Source organism: Artemia franciscana, chromosome 9, assembly GCF_032884065.1.
Source record: "Artemia franciscana chromosome 9, ASM3288406v1, whole genome shotgun sequence".
Classification (NCBI taxonomy): domain Eukaryota; kingdom Metazoa; phylum Arthropoda; class Branchiopoda; order Anostraca; family Artemiidae; genus Artemia; species Artemia franciscana.
The window spans coordinates 18,132,463-18,146,648 of NC_088871.1; the positions used below are offsets into that span (position 1 = coordinate 18,132,463).

The 14,186-nt window shown below is 34.2% G+C and overlaps 2 protein-coding genes across 3 annotated transcripts in view; both read right to left on the reverse strand.

The window, feature by feature from the left end:
* The window catches only part of LOC136031086 (tRNA (guanine-N(7)-)-methyltransferase non-catalytic subunit wuho-like), a 118,490-nt gene that overhangs the window by 74,386 nt on the left and 29,918 nt on the right, over window positions 1–14,186 (reverse strand). The window lies entirely within an intron of this gene.
* On the reverse strand, window positions 2,497–8,447 carry LOC136031089 (uncharacterized). 2 transcript variants are annotated; one of them, XM_065710364.1, is made up of 2 exons: window positions 8,331–8,447; window positions 2,497–3,108 (listed from the first exon to the last, which is right to left on the reverse strand). In XM_065710364.1, exons 1-2 carry the CDS (start codon window positions 8,352–8,354, stop codon window positions 2,614–2,616), a joined length of 519 nt encoding a protein of 172 aa, XP_065566436.1. In that variant the 5' UTR covers window positions 8,355–8,447; the 3' UTR covers window positions 2,497–2,613. The 2 variants fall into 2 exon arrangements, with proteins under 2 accessions (XP_065566436.1, XP_065566437.1); XM_065710365.1 differs by having other exon boundaries at window positions 8,349–8,433.

A 14,186-nucleotide genomic window follows, 5' to 3' on the forward strand; every position in this document is an offset into this window, starting at 1 on the left:
TGAATGATTTCCAATAATTATGCTTTTGGCGATGGCATGACCATCCATAGTCCTCGGGAAAAGGAGTGTAAGTTACGCAATTACAGTCTTACAAAAACCATTAGATTAAATTCAATTATCTGCCCCCGTAGTTCAGTGACTACAACGTTCGACTTTATATCTGAATGTCAAGGGTTCAACTCTTATTCGGACATTGTTTTCAATTATGGTTTTGGGGGTTATATAAGACTATTTTTCTAATAATTCACTATTTTTGTAAATGTGATGGACTTATTTTATAAAACTTGTCAAGAATTTTCATTTAAACTTAAATAGAGGTCATACAGTTTCATGATTTGCAACTACATTCCTAGTTTATCCCTAGATCTATACCCCAGCCCCTTGCCACTTAGGGGTTGGAGAAGTTAAGGCATATGGTGTGGAACCACTAGATTAGTTATTATTATAGTTAGTCATTCATATTATTTAATTATTTTTACTTTTCAATAGATTGGATGCAATGCATATAGAGAAATCATAGTACTATATACCTATTAGCATTTTTTTTTTCTGTGATATTTTTCTAGTTGTCAGGATACTTTCCAACTTTTCTTGTTATTGCTATTCCGCAACTGTATGTCTATTTTTTTTGGTGTTTATAAGGGAGGAGGAGAGATGTTTCGCATAATAGGTTAAACATACGAAAATTTTTCTTAGGTTTTTAAAATCTTAAAAAAAATTGTAGAAAAATAGTAACTTTTTCTCTAACTGTCGAGGTTTTTCACCCTCACAAACCGAGTATACCATTTTGTGTAGCATGAAATTTTGGAATTACTTGAAAAATACTTAGAGATTAAATTAAGTAATAAGTTTGTTTTTGGGAACGGAAAGTAAGGAGTGATGTCAAAACTTAAAAATGTTGAAACTATTCCGTACATGAGGGAGCTGCCCCCCACCCCCTCAGAAAAACAAAAAAGGTTATTACAGTTTTGCTTCTATATTAAATTTAAGTAAAAAATGGCAAACATTAATTTGAAAAATTTTATTCTTTCTGAGGGAATTACAGAGCGAAGAGTTGAAACTTAAAACGAACAAAAATTAGTCAATCAAACATGCATCAACAAAACTAGTAAAAATAAACCAACTAAATAAATTTCCCTGTGTTTCTAGGATTATAAAAAACTAGCATTATACTGAAAATACAAAAGAGAAATATAAAAAAAAAGACTATTCATTTAGGAGTCAAAAGTAAGTGCGAAGCCAGACAGCAACAAACAAATCTATAAAGCTTTTCATGGTCTCGCACTGACTGTGATATGGATGTGATTTTGTGACTCGAAGTGAGATGACTTCACTTCAAACGTGTCTACAAACTTATCATTAGATGTCCTTTTCTGAACCAAAACAAGAGTCAATCGTTGCTCTGAAGGACTATACAGAAGTGATACTAAATTAAACGAAAAAATAAATTAAGCAACAATCCTAAAATGCTTTATGTTTATGCTATAAAAAGTGCCCTTAATTGGTTTGCTTTTACTGTACCAAAACTCCTACATTGTTTTGTGTTTTCAGTAATGCGCTAGTTTTTTATAATCCTAGAAACATAGGAAATATGATTAGTTGGCATATTTGTACTAGTTTTATTGATATGTGTTAGAACTGTGAATCAATAATTTTTTTTCATTTGAAGTTTCTAAAGTTTCATTTACTTCCCTGAGAAAAACTATCCAATTAAAAATACTAGGCCTAATTTCAAACAATGGGTAAATTCAGTAACAAACAGCCCTTGTCCCTTGGGCTTTGGGGAGGGGGATTGACATCGTCAAAGACATAGTTTATAGACCTTTTAACTAAGCTGATCTAAATAGCTATCTCCAGCTTTTGATTTGACGTGTTTGTGGAATCAAGGGGCGTGGGAGGAGGGCTGTTCACTGTCCGATCTTATTTGAATATTAGAAAAGACACTAGAATTTTCAATTTTCAACTGAATGAACACATTCCAAAGTATATATGACAAATACTTCTAGACAAAGTACCTTGATGAAAAAAAAAATAGTACTTTGTGCCCACATCGCCCTATACTTAAGCAGCACTGTTGCGCTGCCTATGATGTTTAACGGTAAAAACACTTTTCAAATAATACTCTAGACCTTTTAGACTTTTTGGGGAGGGGGTTCAAATCTTCTAAGCGTGTCAATTTCTTTCTTTTTGTTTCGTTTTGATTGTTTATTTTAGTTTATGTTCTTATAGGCGTCATTTATTCATCCCTAGTCATATTTGCAGTTTCTAAATTCAAAGTGGTTATTAGTTTTTATTTTTATTCGTTTTACGTTTAGCTTATTGCATGGTATTTTTTGGATTTAATATAATGTTTAGTTTATTAGATTTATTTACAATTAACCACACAAAGGAAGAATAATTTCTTCTTTTATTGCTACCTATAGGTTAAAGAAAAGTGTCTCGTCACTAACAAATTTAAGCAAAATAGTTTTCTGCAGCTTGAATCTGATCCTTGGCTTGTTGTATAATTTTACCTAGTTTATTGAATCTGCAAATGATCTGTGACACAAAAAAAACTTTCAAAGTAATGAAATAATGTTTAATATAGATACAAAGTGAAAAACAGTCTTCCATCTAACGATGAATTCCAAGACCTCCAAAACCCCCAAGACCTCCAAAACCCCCAAGTCCAAGTCCAAGTTGGCCAAAGCCTCCTCCAAGAAAAGGTTTGTGCCCAAAAAGGCCTCCTCCAAAAAAAGGCTTGTGTCCAAAAAGGCCTCCTCCAATAAAAGGCTTTTGTATGACAAATATGGGCTTAGGGACAAATATTGGCTTTGGCACAGGTATAAATATAGGTTTTGGAATAATGATCGGCTTATGAACAGGAAAGAATGGTCTATTAAAAAATGGAAATTGATGAGTGGCTAAAAGCGAAGGATGTCCGAATATCCCAGAAGGAGCTCTAGAAATCAGCCCATCAGTTTGCTCAGATTCATCTTCCAGCTCAAGTAATCCTTCAGTTAGCATGTCGAGAAGGTATCCAAGACGTGATGTGTCACTTTCTACACCTTGGGCATCTTGAATATCTCCTTGAGCAACTACCAGAGAAGCTGACATCAGGAACACCACCTGAAAAATAATTTCACATAAATTGGCTCCCGACTGATCCCAACTAATTCTAATATATAAACAGCTAATATGTAAGGTATTATTTTTCCGGTATTTCTTGTGAAGCTGTGAATTTTGAAACGTAGAATCATATATTTCACTAAAATTCATAGTAAAAAAAAAATTCCATTAGAAGTTAAATTCAAACAAATAAAATTTATTGTTTGTTTATCGAATATTGCTCTCTTTGTGGGAGGTGTATTGGATGTAAACGTTACTTTCACATAGCTTCACTGTTATATTACATAAAATAAAAACATTTTTTTTATTGGGAGGTAAGGAGCAACATTAAAACTTAAAACGAACAGAAATTACTTCGTATATGAAAGGGGCTGCTTCCTCATCAACGCCCCGCTCTTTACGCTAAAGTCTGACTCTTTCTCTTAACTTTACCTTTTAAAACAGTAAAAACCTTTAGCGTAAAGAGCAGGGCGTTGATGAGGAAGCAGCCTCTTTCATATATGAAGTAATTTCTGTTCGTTTTAAGTTTTAGTGTCGCTCCTTACTTTCCATTAAAAAAACTCGTTTTTTTATTTAATTTCTGAACGTTTTTGAATCAATGCATGTTTTGATTTTGGCTCTCCACAGATGAATAATTGAAACGAAATTTGCATATTTATATTTTTTTGGCTAATTGGCTTTCTCATAGTTTTGATCAAATGATTTTGAGAAAAAAGGAGTGGGGGAGGAGGCCTAGTTGCCCTCTGATTTTTTGGTTACTTAAAAAGGCAACTAGAACTTTAAATTTTTTACAAATGTTTTTATTAGTAAAAGATATACGTAAGTTACAAATTAGCTTACGTAACGAACTTTTGTATTCTCATGTTTTTAATAGTATATGAGGGGGTTCACCCCCTCGTCAGCACCTCGCTCTTTACACTGAAGCTTAAATTTTGTCCCAATTTCTTAAGAATGACCCCTGAATCACAAAAGCCGTAGAATAAATAGTTGAAATTGCTAAAAGTACTTTAGCGTAAAGAGCGAGGTATTAGGAGGAGATAAGCCCATCATATGCATAATAATTTCTGTTCTTTTTAAGTTTTAATGCTGCTCCTTACTTTAGGTTAAAAGCTTTTTCATATTTTTTTTCATTGTTTTTTTTTTTAATAAACTAGAAAATCCTGCGCTCCCTTCAAGGAAATTTTCTTCCCCCATGACAAATTCCTCAAAGAAAAGTTCCTCCAACATATCCCCCTCATATCAACCCCTCTCCCCAACCAAAAAATCCCCCTGAAACGTCTGTACACCTCCAAATAACCATTACTCTATGTAAGCACTGGTCAAAGTTTGTAACTTGTATCCCCTCCCACGGGGAATGTGGGGGAGTAAGTCGTCCCCAAAGACATATTTATAAAGTTTTTTGACTACACTGAATAAATTGGCTATCCCAGAATTTTGATCCGGTGACTTAAGGAAAAAATTAGCTTGGGAGGGGGCCTAGGTGCCCTCCAATTTCTTTTGGTAACACAAAAAGTGAACTAGAACTTTTCATTTCCGTTAGAATGAGCCCTCTCGTAAGATTCTAGGACCACTGGGTCGATACGATCACCCCTAGAAAACAAAAACAAAAAACAAATAAACACGCATCCGTGATCTGCCTTCTGGGAAAAAATACAAAATTCCACATATTTGTAGATAGGAGCTCGAAACTTCTAATATGGGGTTCTATGATGTGCTGAATCTGACAGTGTGATTTTCGTCAAGATTCTATGACTTTTAGGGGGTTTTTCCCTCCTATTTTCTAAAATAAGGCGAATTTTCTCAGGCTGGTAACTTTTGATAGGTAAGTCTAAACTTGATGAAACTTATATATTTAAAATCAGCATTAAAATTCGATTCTTTTGATTTAGCTATTGGTATCAAAATACCATTTTTTAGAGTTTTGGTTACTATTGAGCCGGGTCGCTCCTTACTACAGTTCGTTACCACGAATTGATTGGTTAAATAAAAAAAAAAACTATTTTTTTTAACTGCAAGTAAGGAGCGACATTAAAACTTATCGAACAGAAATAATACCGTATATGAAAAAGGTTGTCCCCTCCTCAACGCCTCGCTCTTTACGATAAAGTTTGACTCTTTTTTACAACTCTACTTTTTAAAACAAGAAAAAACTTTAGCGTAAAGAGTGATGTGTTGAGGAGAGGACAACGCCTTTCATATACGGAATAATTTCTGCTCGTCTTAAGTTTTCATATCGCTCTTTACTTGCAGTTAAAAAAAAAAATTTTTTTTTACTTAATTTCTGAACGTTTTGAATTAATGCATGTTTGGTTTTGGCTCACCGCCTATGAATAATTAAAGCGAAACTTGCATAATATTTTTTCTCGGCTAAATGGCTTTCTCATAGTTTCAGTTGGACAATTTTGAGAAAAAAAGGAGTGGGGGAGGAAACCTAGCTGCCCTCCAATTTTTTGGTTACTTAAAAGACAACTAGAACTTTCATTTTTTATGAAAGTTTTTATTAGTAATAAATATACGTAACTTACGAATTAACTTACGTAACGAACTTCTATATTTGTATATTTTTATTACGTATGTGAAGGGGTTTGCCCCCTCGCCAATACCTTGCTCTTTACACTAAAGCTTGAATTTTGTCCCAATTCTTTAAGAATGACCCCCTGAATCACAAAGGCCGTAGAATAAATAGTTGAAACTACTAAAAATACTTTAGTGTAAAGAGTGAGATATTGTGGAGGAGATGAACCCCCTTATTTACGCATTAATTTCTGTTCTTTTTACGTTTTAATGCTGCTGCTTACTTCGAGCTGAAATTTTGTTTTTTTTTTCTCATTGTTTTCTTAAAAATGCTAGAAAATCCTGCAGCCCCTTCTTGGAAATTCTCTTCCCTCATAATAAATTCCTCCATGGAAAGATCCCCCCATGAAACCCATTCCTCCGACCCTCCTCCCTCTGAAAATGTCTGTACACTTCTCAATAATCCTTACTATATGTAAACAATGGTAAAAGTTTATAGCTTCCACCCCCTCCCTCGGGGACTGTGGGGGATTCCTCCCAAAAGACATAATTATTGGGTTTTGCGACTATGCTGAACAAAATGGCTGTCTCAGAATTGTAATCCGGTGACTTTGGGAAAAAATGATGGTGGGAGAGGGCCTAGGTGCCCTCCAATTTTTGTCACTTAAAAAGGGCACTAGAACTTTCAATTTCCGCTATAATGAGCTCTCGCAGCATTATAGGATCACTGGATTAATACGATCACCCCTGGGAAAAAGAAAAAAAATAAATAAACACGCATCCGTGATCTTTCTCTGGCAAAAAAAGCAAAATTCCACATTTTTGTAGATAGGAGCTCGAAACTTCTACGGTAGGGTTCTCTGATACTATGAATTTGATGGCGTGATTTTCGTTAAGATTCTATGACTTTATCCTTATTTTCTAAAATAAGGCAAATTTTATCAGGCTCGTAACTTTTTATGGGTAAGACTAAACTTGATGAAACTTATATATTTAAAATCAATATAAGAATGCTATTCTTTTGATCTAACTATTGGTATTAAAATTCCGTTTTTTAGAGTTTCGGTTACTATTGAGCCGGGTCGTTTCTTACTACACTTCGTTACCACGAACTGTTTGATATTAATTTTTTAATTGTTTTACTCATTTTTGCTTCTTTTTGAAGGTTATCATCTAAATTGAAGTGTTCATCACCCAGGAACAACTTTTGTCATAACTTATTTAATAGTTGTGGCAAAATCAGAAGGTTAAATGTTTTTGTGTATTTCAAGTATTTAAGAAAGAATGATGCCAAACGCCATTTTTGTTGAAAAGATTGCATAAAAAATGTATTACTCCCTTTTATGTTAAAATATGTACATTGAGTAAAAATGAAATATGTTACACAAGAATTATCCAGCGATGCTTGTCACCTTGACCTCTTTTGCATATACGAGTTTCATTCCTGACTAATTCAGTAACCAAAGGATTATAATTTGAATAAGCAGAATAATTCACCGAGGATACCCTTATTCTCCATTCGGGAGCTGAATTCTTTGACTCCATGCATACTAGCTAGGAGAAACTAGGAAAAATATCTGGACAACCTATAAAACGTGCTGGAGTCAATTAAAGTAAATTAGTTTCAGTTTAAAACAACTAATAATCAATTTGAAAACTTATAACAAACAGAAATTACAATCAATGAATAAATGAAAAGCAAAACGAACCGAAATTATAACAAATAGTCAGGTCTAACGAAAAACCAAAAAAATAGCACAAATATGAGCCTGGCTGCAGCCCTCTAGGCCTTTAAAGGTTGAAAATCTTTTGCACTATTCTAGAAATAATAGATATTATAAATAGTTTTTTTCTTTTCTAGCTCTAACACTGAAAAATGCCAAACTGCTCAGAATTCCAGGAATTTGCATCCCTAATTACTTGAGGTTTCATGTAATCTTTGTTATCACAGTGTTTATTGTGATTTTCCTCTTTTTGTCGTCGTCGTCGTTTTGATAAAACAAAACCACACGATAAAAATCAATATTGTTTTTGTTAGCACACAAATTACACTCTAGCCTTTTAGAGGATTTTAGAGGAAGGGGAGCTATATCATTCAGACTTATGAACCCTGATTTCCCTTTTTTTTCTTTTTTTTACGATGTTGTTGCTATGTTGTTGCTATGAGAAATGAAGGACACACTGCTTAAACACAAATCATTTTAAACAAATGACGCGCTGATGTCCAGAAGATATAGGGTCGGTAGCCCTACTCCTCTTTATATTTGTTTCGTTGAATTCCTCCATTTATTTATAGCAGTATCTGTTATCTTTACGTTTGATGGGATCATTCATTTTTTATTCTGCGTTTAGGTTTCAATTATTCATTCACAGTAGTTCCTGGTTGTTTTAAGTTTAAGTTATTGCTTGGCTTTATTTATGCTTATCTTAGATTTTAATATGGCTCTATAATTCCCTTTGGATACCTGTTCTTTCGGAAAAGGCCAAGTTAATGTAGACTTTCAAGTTCCAGAACAGTTTTAAAAGAATTAATATATCTGGCTCTTTACCAAAAACTTGAGGCAGTTGGAATAATTTCAATCCCTTTTAAGGATATTTTAAATATTTTATCTGTGTCACCATTTTCTTATATTCCGGATCTAACTTTATAACTTTTCAAAAATTATCTGTGCTTCTTTTAAAATAACAAAATAAGATGTAATTTGTACCTTTAATAGTAATCCTACCATCATTTTATCCACGATAATAATACGGTGAAATTCTAATGTTACAATACCTACATAATATGAAGATTCTCATTTTATAACGTAGTTAAAAAGGAATTAACCCTGAAAGCCATTAAGAAAACATGTTTTGCAGAATTCTTTCCTCCTCTGCACATTCGAAAAAAACTTATCTTTTATGTACAACATCTGTGGATGGTGATAAAAATAGACAGTATCTGACAAAACTAAACTGCATTTACCTTAAACTATTTAAAGTTCATTCCTAATGAGGTTTAGTTGACTCCGAGATTTGGCTAACCCCGTCATGTAGCTTCAGTCGATATTTAGCTGACACTGCTAAATATCGACTGATATTTATTTATATGAAAATTTAGTCATATTTCACTGCTAAGTAGAGCTGGCACCAATTTTTCAATTTATTTGAACTTTTCTAGAATTTAGTTATGGTCAGCCAATTATAGAGCTATATTAACAATCCTTGTTTGTGTAGATGTTCCTTTACAGGAATCTTAACACACTGCGAGCTTTCCTAACTAGATTAAAATAGATTTACCAACACCGAAATGTAAGTAGCACTAATACGAATTTTTCACAGAATTTCCAAATTGGCTGAAAGGACTAGCTAAATCTCGATATCATTAAAATTTCATTGTGAATGAACCTTAATCGAATTAGTCAGAACGAGCTGATCCTGAAGTTACTTTATAAATGAGATTTTTGCTAATGCCGAAATTAAGTTTGCTTCAAAACCCTATTAACCAACACCGTTATTAACCATGTCTTATTTCATATCTCACATAGTCATACTTTTGAATTTTATTTACATGATAAACAAAAATATAAACTATTACAGATATAAATCAATGCGCTAGAGAAAATTTTAAATTTTGCTAACGCGTCGCGATTAACTATATAAACATTCCTCAAGACATTCTAAATTATGAATAATAGCAAAAAAATCTACATGAATGTTCCTAGAAGCATCCCACACTAATTAAAATAATAATAAAAAAGAAAGAAAAGAAAAAAAACAGCCTCTCTAACACTCACAAGAGGTTAACTTCATACAGAAGGACCAAGATACTACAAAGTAAAACCAGATCTTACACTATTTCGAATATCCACAACCAAGTTATCACATCTTCTTGTATCATGCTCATGAACAAAACTTCTAAAACGCTAAAACTGATTAAAAGTTTCCGGGACTAGATTATGCACAAAAATTAAACACAAACATCCACTTGATAGTCCCTCATCTGTCCAACATTGAGTAGCCTTAGAGACTTAAAGCATGCACTGATGTCTTTAACATCTTTTACGTACTTCCCAATTATTCTTGCTGCTTTATTTTGTAGAATTTGCACACGCTTGTAATTAACATAAGAATTACTGCTTCAAACTATTCATCCGTATGATATATACGGGTAGGCTGTTGCAAAATATATCGTGTGAAGAGTACGATCCGGCAGAATATGCTTCAGTCTTCTGAGGATGCCACCTCCACGTGCAATTTGGGCGGAAATAATGTCTCTATGATGCTTCCACTATAGATTAGAATCAATATGGAAGCCAAGGTACTGCAGTGAATTAACTTGTAAAATAGGTATTTCCCCTAATAGGACTTTATTACTGACATCAACAGAATCACCCACTTTACAGAATGTCAGTAAAAACGTTTTCTTTACATTCACACACAGCAAACTTAAACTTGTAAACACCTCTAATCTTTTGAGAGCATCATTAGCTTTTACTATTAAATCATCGAATGATTTTGCAAATACTGTTAGAACAGTGTCATCCTCAAAAGAAGTAATGCATGCATCCTGAAGATAAAAGTGCATCATATCCACGTAAACTTGATAAAGTATAGAGCCCAGCACAGAGCCCTGAGGTACACCACACTTCACATGAAAAGACGATGAGACTACATCATTCAAAACGACTTTAAGGGACCTACCGTAAAGATAGCTCTCAAACCATCTTAGACAAACTCCATTTATTCCAAGACTTCTCATTCGATGAAGAAATACTTGGTAGTGAACCGTGTCATAGGTACGTTACCTGAGTTTAGTGCACAGTTAACACTCTGGACCAGGTGTTTTAAGGCATGCGTCGTCGAATGACCCTTACGAAACCCAAACTGTATCTGACTCAAAAGCCTATTTATCTAAAGGAAATTATATAGCTGTTTTAGTACCACTTTCTCCAGTATCTTTGAAAAGATGGGTAGAATTGATGTGGGTCTCCATTTTTCTATATCTGACATGTAGCCACCTTTGTGAAATGGAATGACCTTCGCCACCTTAAACTACACCAGAAAACTTCCCTTTTCCAGGGAAAGATTAATGATAAAAACTAAACAGGGAAGAATATATCCTAAAATCACTTTAAGAGCTCGAAGAGACAAACCATCAACACCGGCAGAATTAGACTTAAGTGACTGCACAACTTTATGCACTTTTTCACTCGTTCGCGGCTGAAATTCCATATTTAAAGTTCCACCACGGACGTCTTTAATAATATTGCAGCTTATTTCATTATATTTGTTGCTGACACTAGATTGCATCTCAGAGCCGATATTTGAGAAAAAAATAGCAAATCTATTTACAATTTCAGTTGAATCACCACGGTTATACCCATCCAAATTAATGTTTGCCGCGGTCTCTTTTCCCTTGCCACCCATGATCTCATTTAAAGCATTCCACGTTTCCTTCATATTGTTACTATCCTCCAACTTATTTCCATCATAATCAGACATTATTTTTCTGCTCAGTTTATTCACCAGATTTCTTTGCTTTGTAAATAAAATGAAAGACTCATCACTTTTGGAATCGAAATATGTTTCACAAAACCGATTTCTTGATTATATTTTGGTCAATTATCTCCTCGGTTATCCATGTTTTACGGGGAACAAACTTCTTTGACTTAAAAACTTTTACTGGATGCGTCCTTTCATAAATAGGGTTAATGACTTCCATTAGATAATCCAGAGCTTTAGTTGGGCATTCATTCTTTCTAAACAATTTACTCTAGTCTTATTGCACTCACTTCCTCTGAAAACTTAGGAGATTTTCTTTTTTCGTCAATCAAAATTTTAATTTCTGGACTCGTTTATCGCTACAAAAAATTTTAGCTGAGATTGGAAGATGATCAGACCCAGGACACATGATCACATCGGAAAAACTTCGATTCAAATCAATTGAACGAAGAAATGCATTGTCAACAATCGAAGCAGACTGACTTGTGATTCTCGTTGGAATATTGACAAGTGGATATAAATCATTTTCTATCATGAAATTTAAAAAAATCACCATTTTGACTAGATAGATCCAATAAATTAAAATTAAAATCACCCATTACTATATGACTAATACTATTCAGGACTTTATCAAGGAGCTCATTAAATCCATCAGTAAACTCATACAACTGAGTGCTAGAATGTTACTCAAATTTCATTGTGAATACACTACTTTGCTTTTTAAAGTGTTTTCATACACAGGTTTCAAGCCCTAGGCACATATTTGTCTTTTGAATTACTTTCAAATAGTTAGTGGTAACAAACTGTAAGTAAGGAGCGACCCGGTTAAATAGTAGCCGAAAGTCTAAAAAACGGAATTTTGATAAAAGAAGATATATCATAAAAATTAAATTCTTATGCTGATTTTAAAAAGTTTTGAGATAGTCATTTTGTTCAGCATAGTTGAAAAATCAAATAAATATACCTCTGGAGATTTCGTGATCCCTCCCCCCACAGCCCCTGGGAAAAATGTCTTTAAGTTACAAAATTTGCCCATTGTTTACGTGTAGTATTTGCTATTGGGAAATATGCATACATATACAGGGGGGCAAATTTTCTACAGATGGGATTTTACACGGGGACAAATTGTCTCGGGGAGGGAAGTTTTCAGGGGGTGAATTTTTCAGAAAATTTTTTACACAGGTGAATTTGCTAGAATCCCTATACGATTATCGATTCAAATTTTACGCGTGGAAATGTTAAGGGTAAGTGTCCAGGGTAAAATTTCACCAGGATTGAATTGTCTAGAGCAGTGGTTCTCAAACTTTTTTAGCCACTGTACTCCCTTCTTCCCATAAAACATTTCAGGCACCCCTTCTCAGCTACCATTTCTAAGTAAACTATAGCTAAAATATAAATATGATTGCCAGTCCTAGAGTTATTAAATAACAAAAAACAAGTTTTTCAATTGAAATTAAGCAGCGGCATTAAAACTTTGAATTTTGTTTCAATTCTTTAAGAATGACCCCGGAATTACAAAGGCCTTTTAATTAGATCTACGTTGCATAGGCAACGTGAGGTGTTACGGAAACCTTTGTTCGGCTTTGCCGACAATTGGGTTTTCTTTCCTCGCTTTGATTAAATGCTGAAGTTGTTAATCTGTAAGGATCTGCAAACCCCTCATTGCTGAAGATGATTTTACCCTAACAGCCAATTATTGCTTACAAGTCACCTACATGTCTTAGCACTGAAACCAAATTGGTCTTACCACTAAAGCACGGGAAATAAATAATTGATACACCAACTAGCAAACGTTGCGAACCCCTCATTGTCGAAGATGATTATGAGCTAACAATTTATCTTTAATATCTTTCTTAGTTCAAAATTTGACTTTTTGCCTTAGGCCAAATTTCTAAAGTCATCACTTAGAAAGGAGCAAAGTATAAACTAATTTCTTTAGCAATGAGAGAACTTTAAAATTTAAGAGACATATCTGATACCATTTCTCTACCGTAATCCCAAGTGCAAAAACCGAATGATAAACTCAGCTGAAATCACGAACAGAAATGGGTAGAAACAAGAGACGGCAGCACTCTCGATTCCCACGTTTTTGTTTCTGTAAATTTTTCTATTTATCACTCAAAGACGAAATATTGGCTGTGGGCCGGGTAAATGCCGCATATATTTGACACTTATTTTTAATTTTTTTAAATAAAAAAATTTAAGCAGGCCTTCTTGCCTGCTAGAACGGAGCTTTCCACTCGAAAGCAGAAACATGGTTTGACGAAACGAAAGCTTGACTGCATAGCTTCCGATAGCTCTCTTTGACATAGGCTATAAAACTCCAAGTCACTTCGCACACTATAGGCTCTGGCTCAAGGACAAGCAAAAACCATCCTTTTTGGCCCCAGGCAAGAACTCTACGAAGCTTTCCAAAATGCAAGTCATATTCATCAATCCGACCTAAGATTCACACTTTCCGTAAAATTCGCAGAGGTTAGACCCTTACCACTTTCTAAGGAATAAGCTGAAATCAGGGGGCTAGGAAAAAAAACACGACGAAACCAAAGTGTTGCTCTCGCAACACAATTAGAATAAATTGCTCTTTTTAAAGTACTAAAATTTTAGCGTAAAGAGCGAGGCACTGACGAGGGGAAGAATCCCCTCATATACGTAATAATTTCTATTATTTTTACGTTTTTTTGTTGCTCCTTACTTTCAGTTGAAAAAACTTTTTATTTAATTTCTGATCGTTTTTAAATAATGCTGGAATATCCGGCACCCCTTTCATGGAAAATTCTCTTCCCCAAGGAAAAATTCCTCCATGGAAAAATAATCCCATTTATCCCTCTCCCCCGACCCCCCCCCCATAAAAATGCACCCTGAAAACGTCTATATGCTTCCCAATAACCTAGAATATATGTAATCAATAGGCAAAGTTCATAACTTGCAGCCCCCGGGAACTGTGGGGGATAAAGTCGTCCTCAAAAACATAGTTACTTAATTTTATACTATGCTGAACAAAATGGCTGTCTGAAAATTTTGGTTTGGTGACTTTGGGAAAAATGAGTGTTGGAGGGGGCCTGGTTGCCCTCTGGGTC

Bases quoted from the DNA above. Each gene is read 5' to 3' on its own strand.
- LOC136031089 (XM_065710364.1), bottom strand. From the start codon at position 8,354: ATGATGGTAGGATTACTATTAAAG. The intron at 3,109-8,330 runs GTACAAATTACA...ATTATTTTTCAG, and splicing joins TGGTAGGATTACTATTAAAG to GTGGTGTTCCTGATGTCAGC.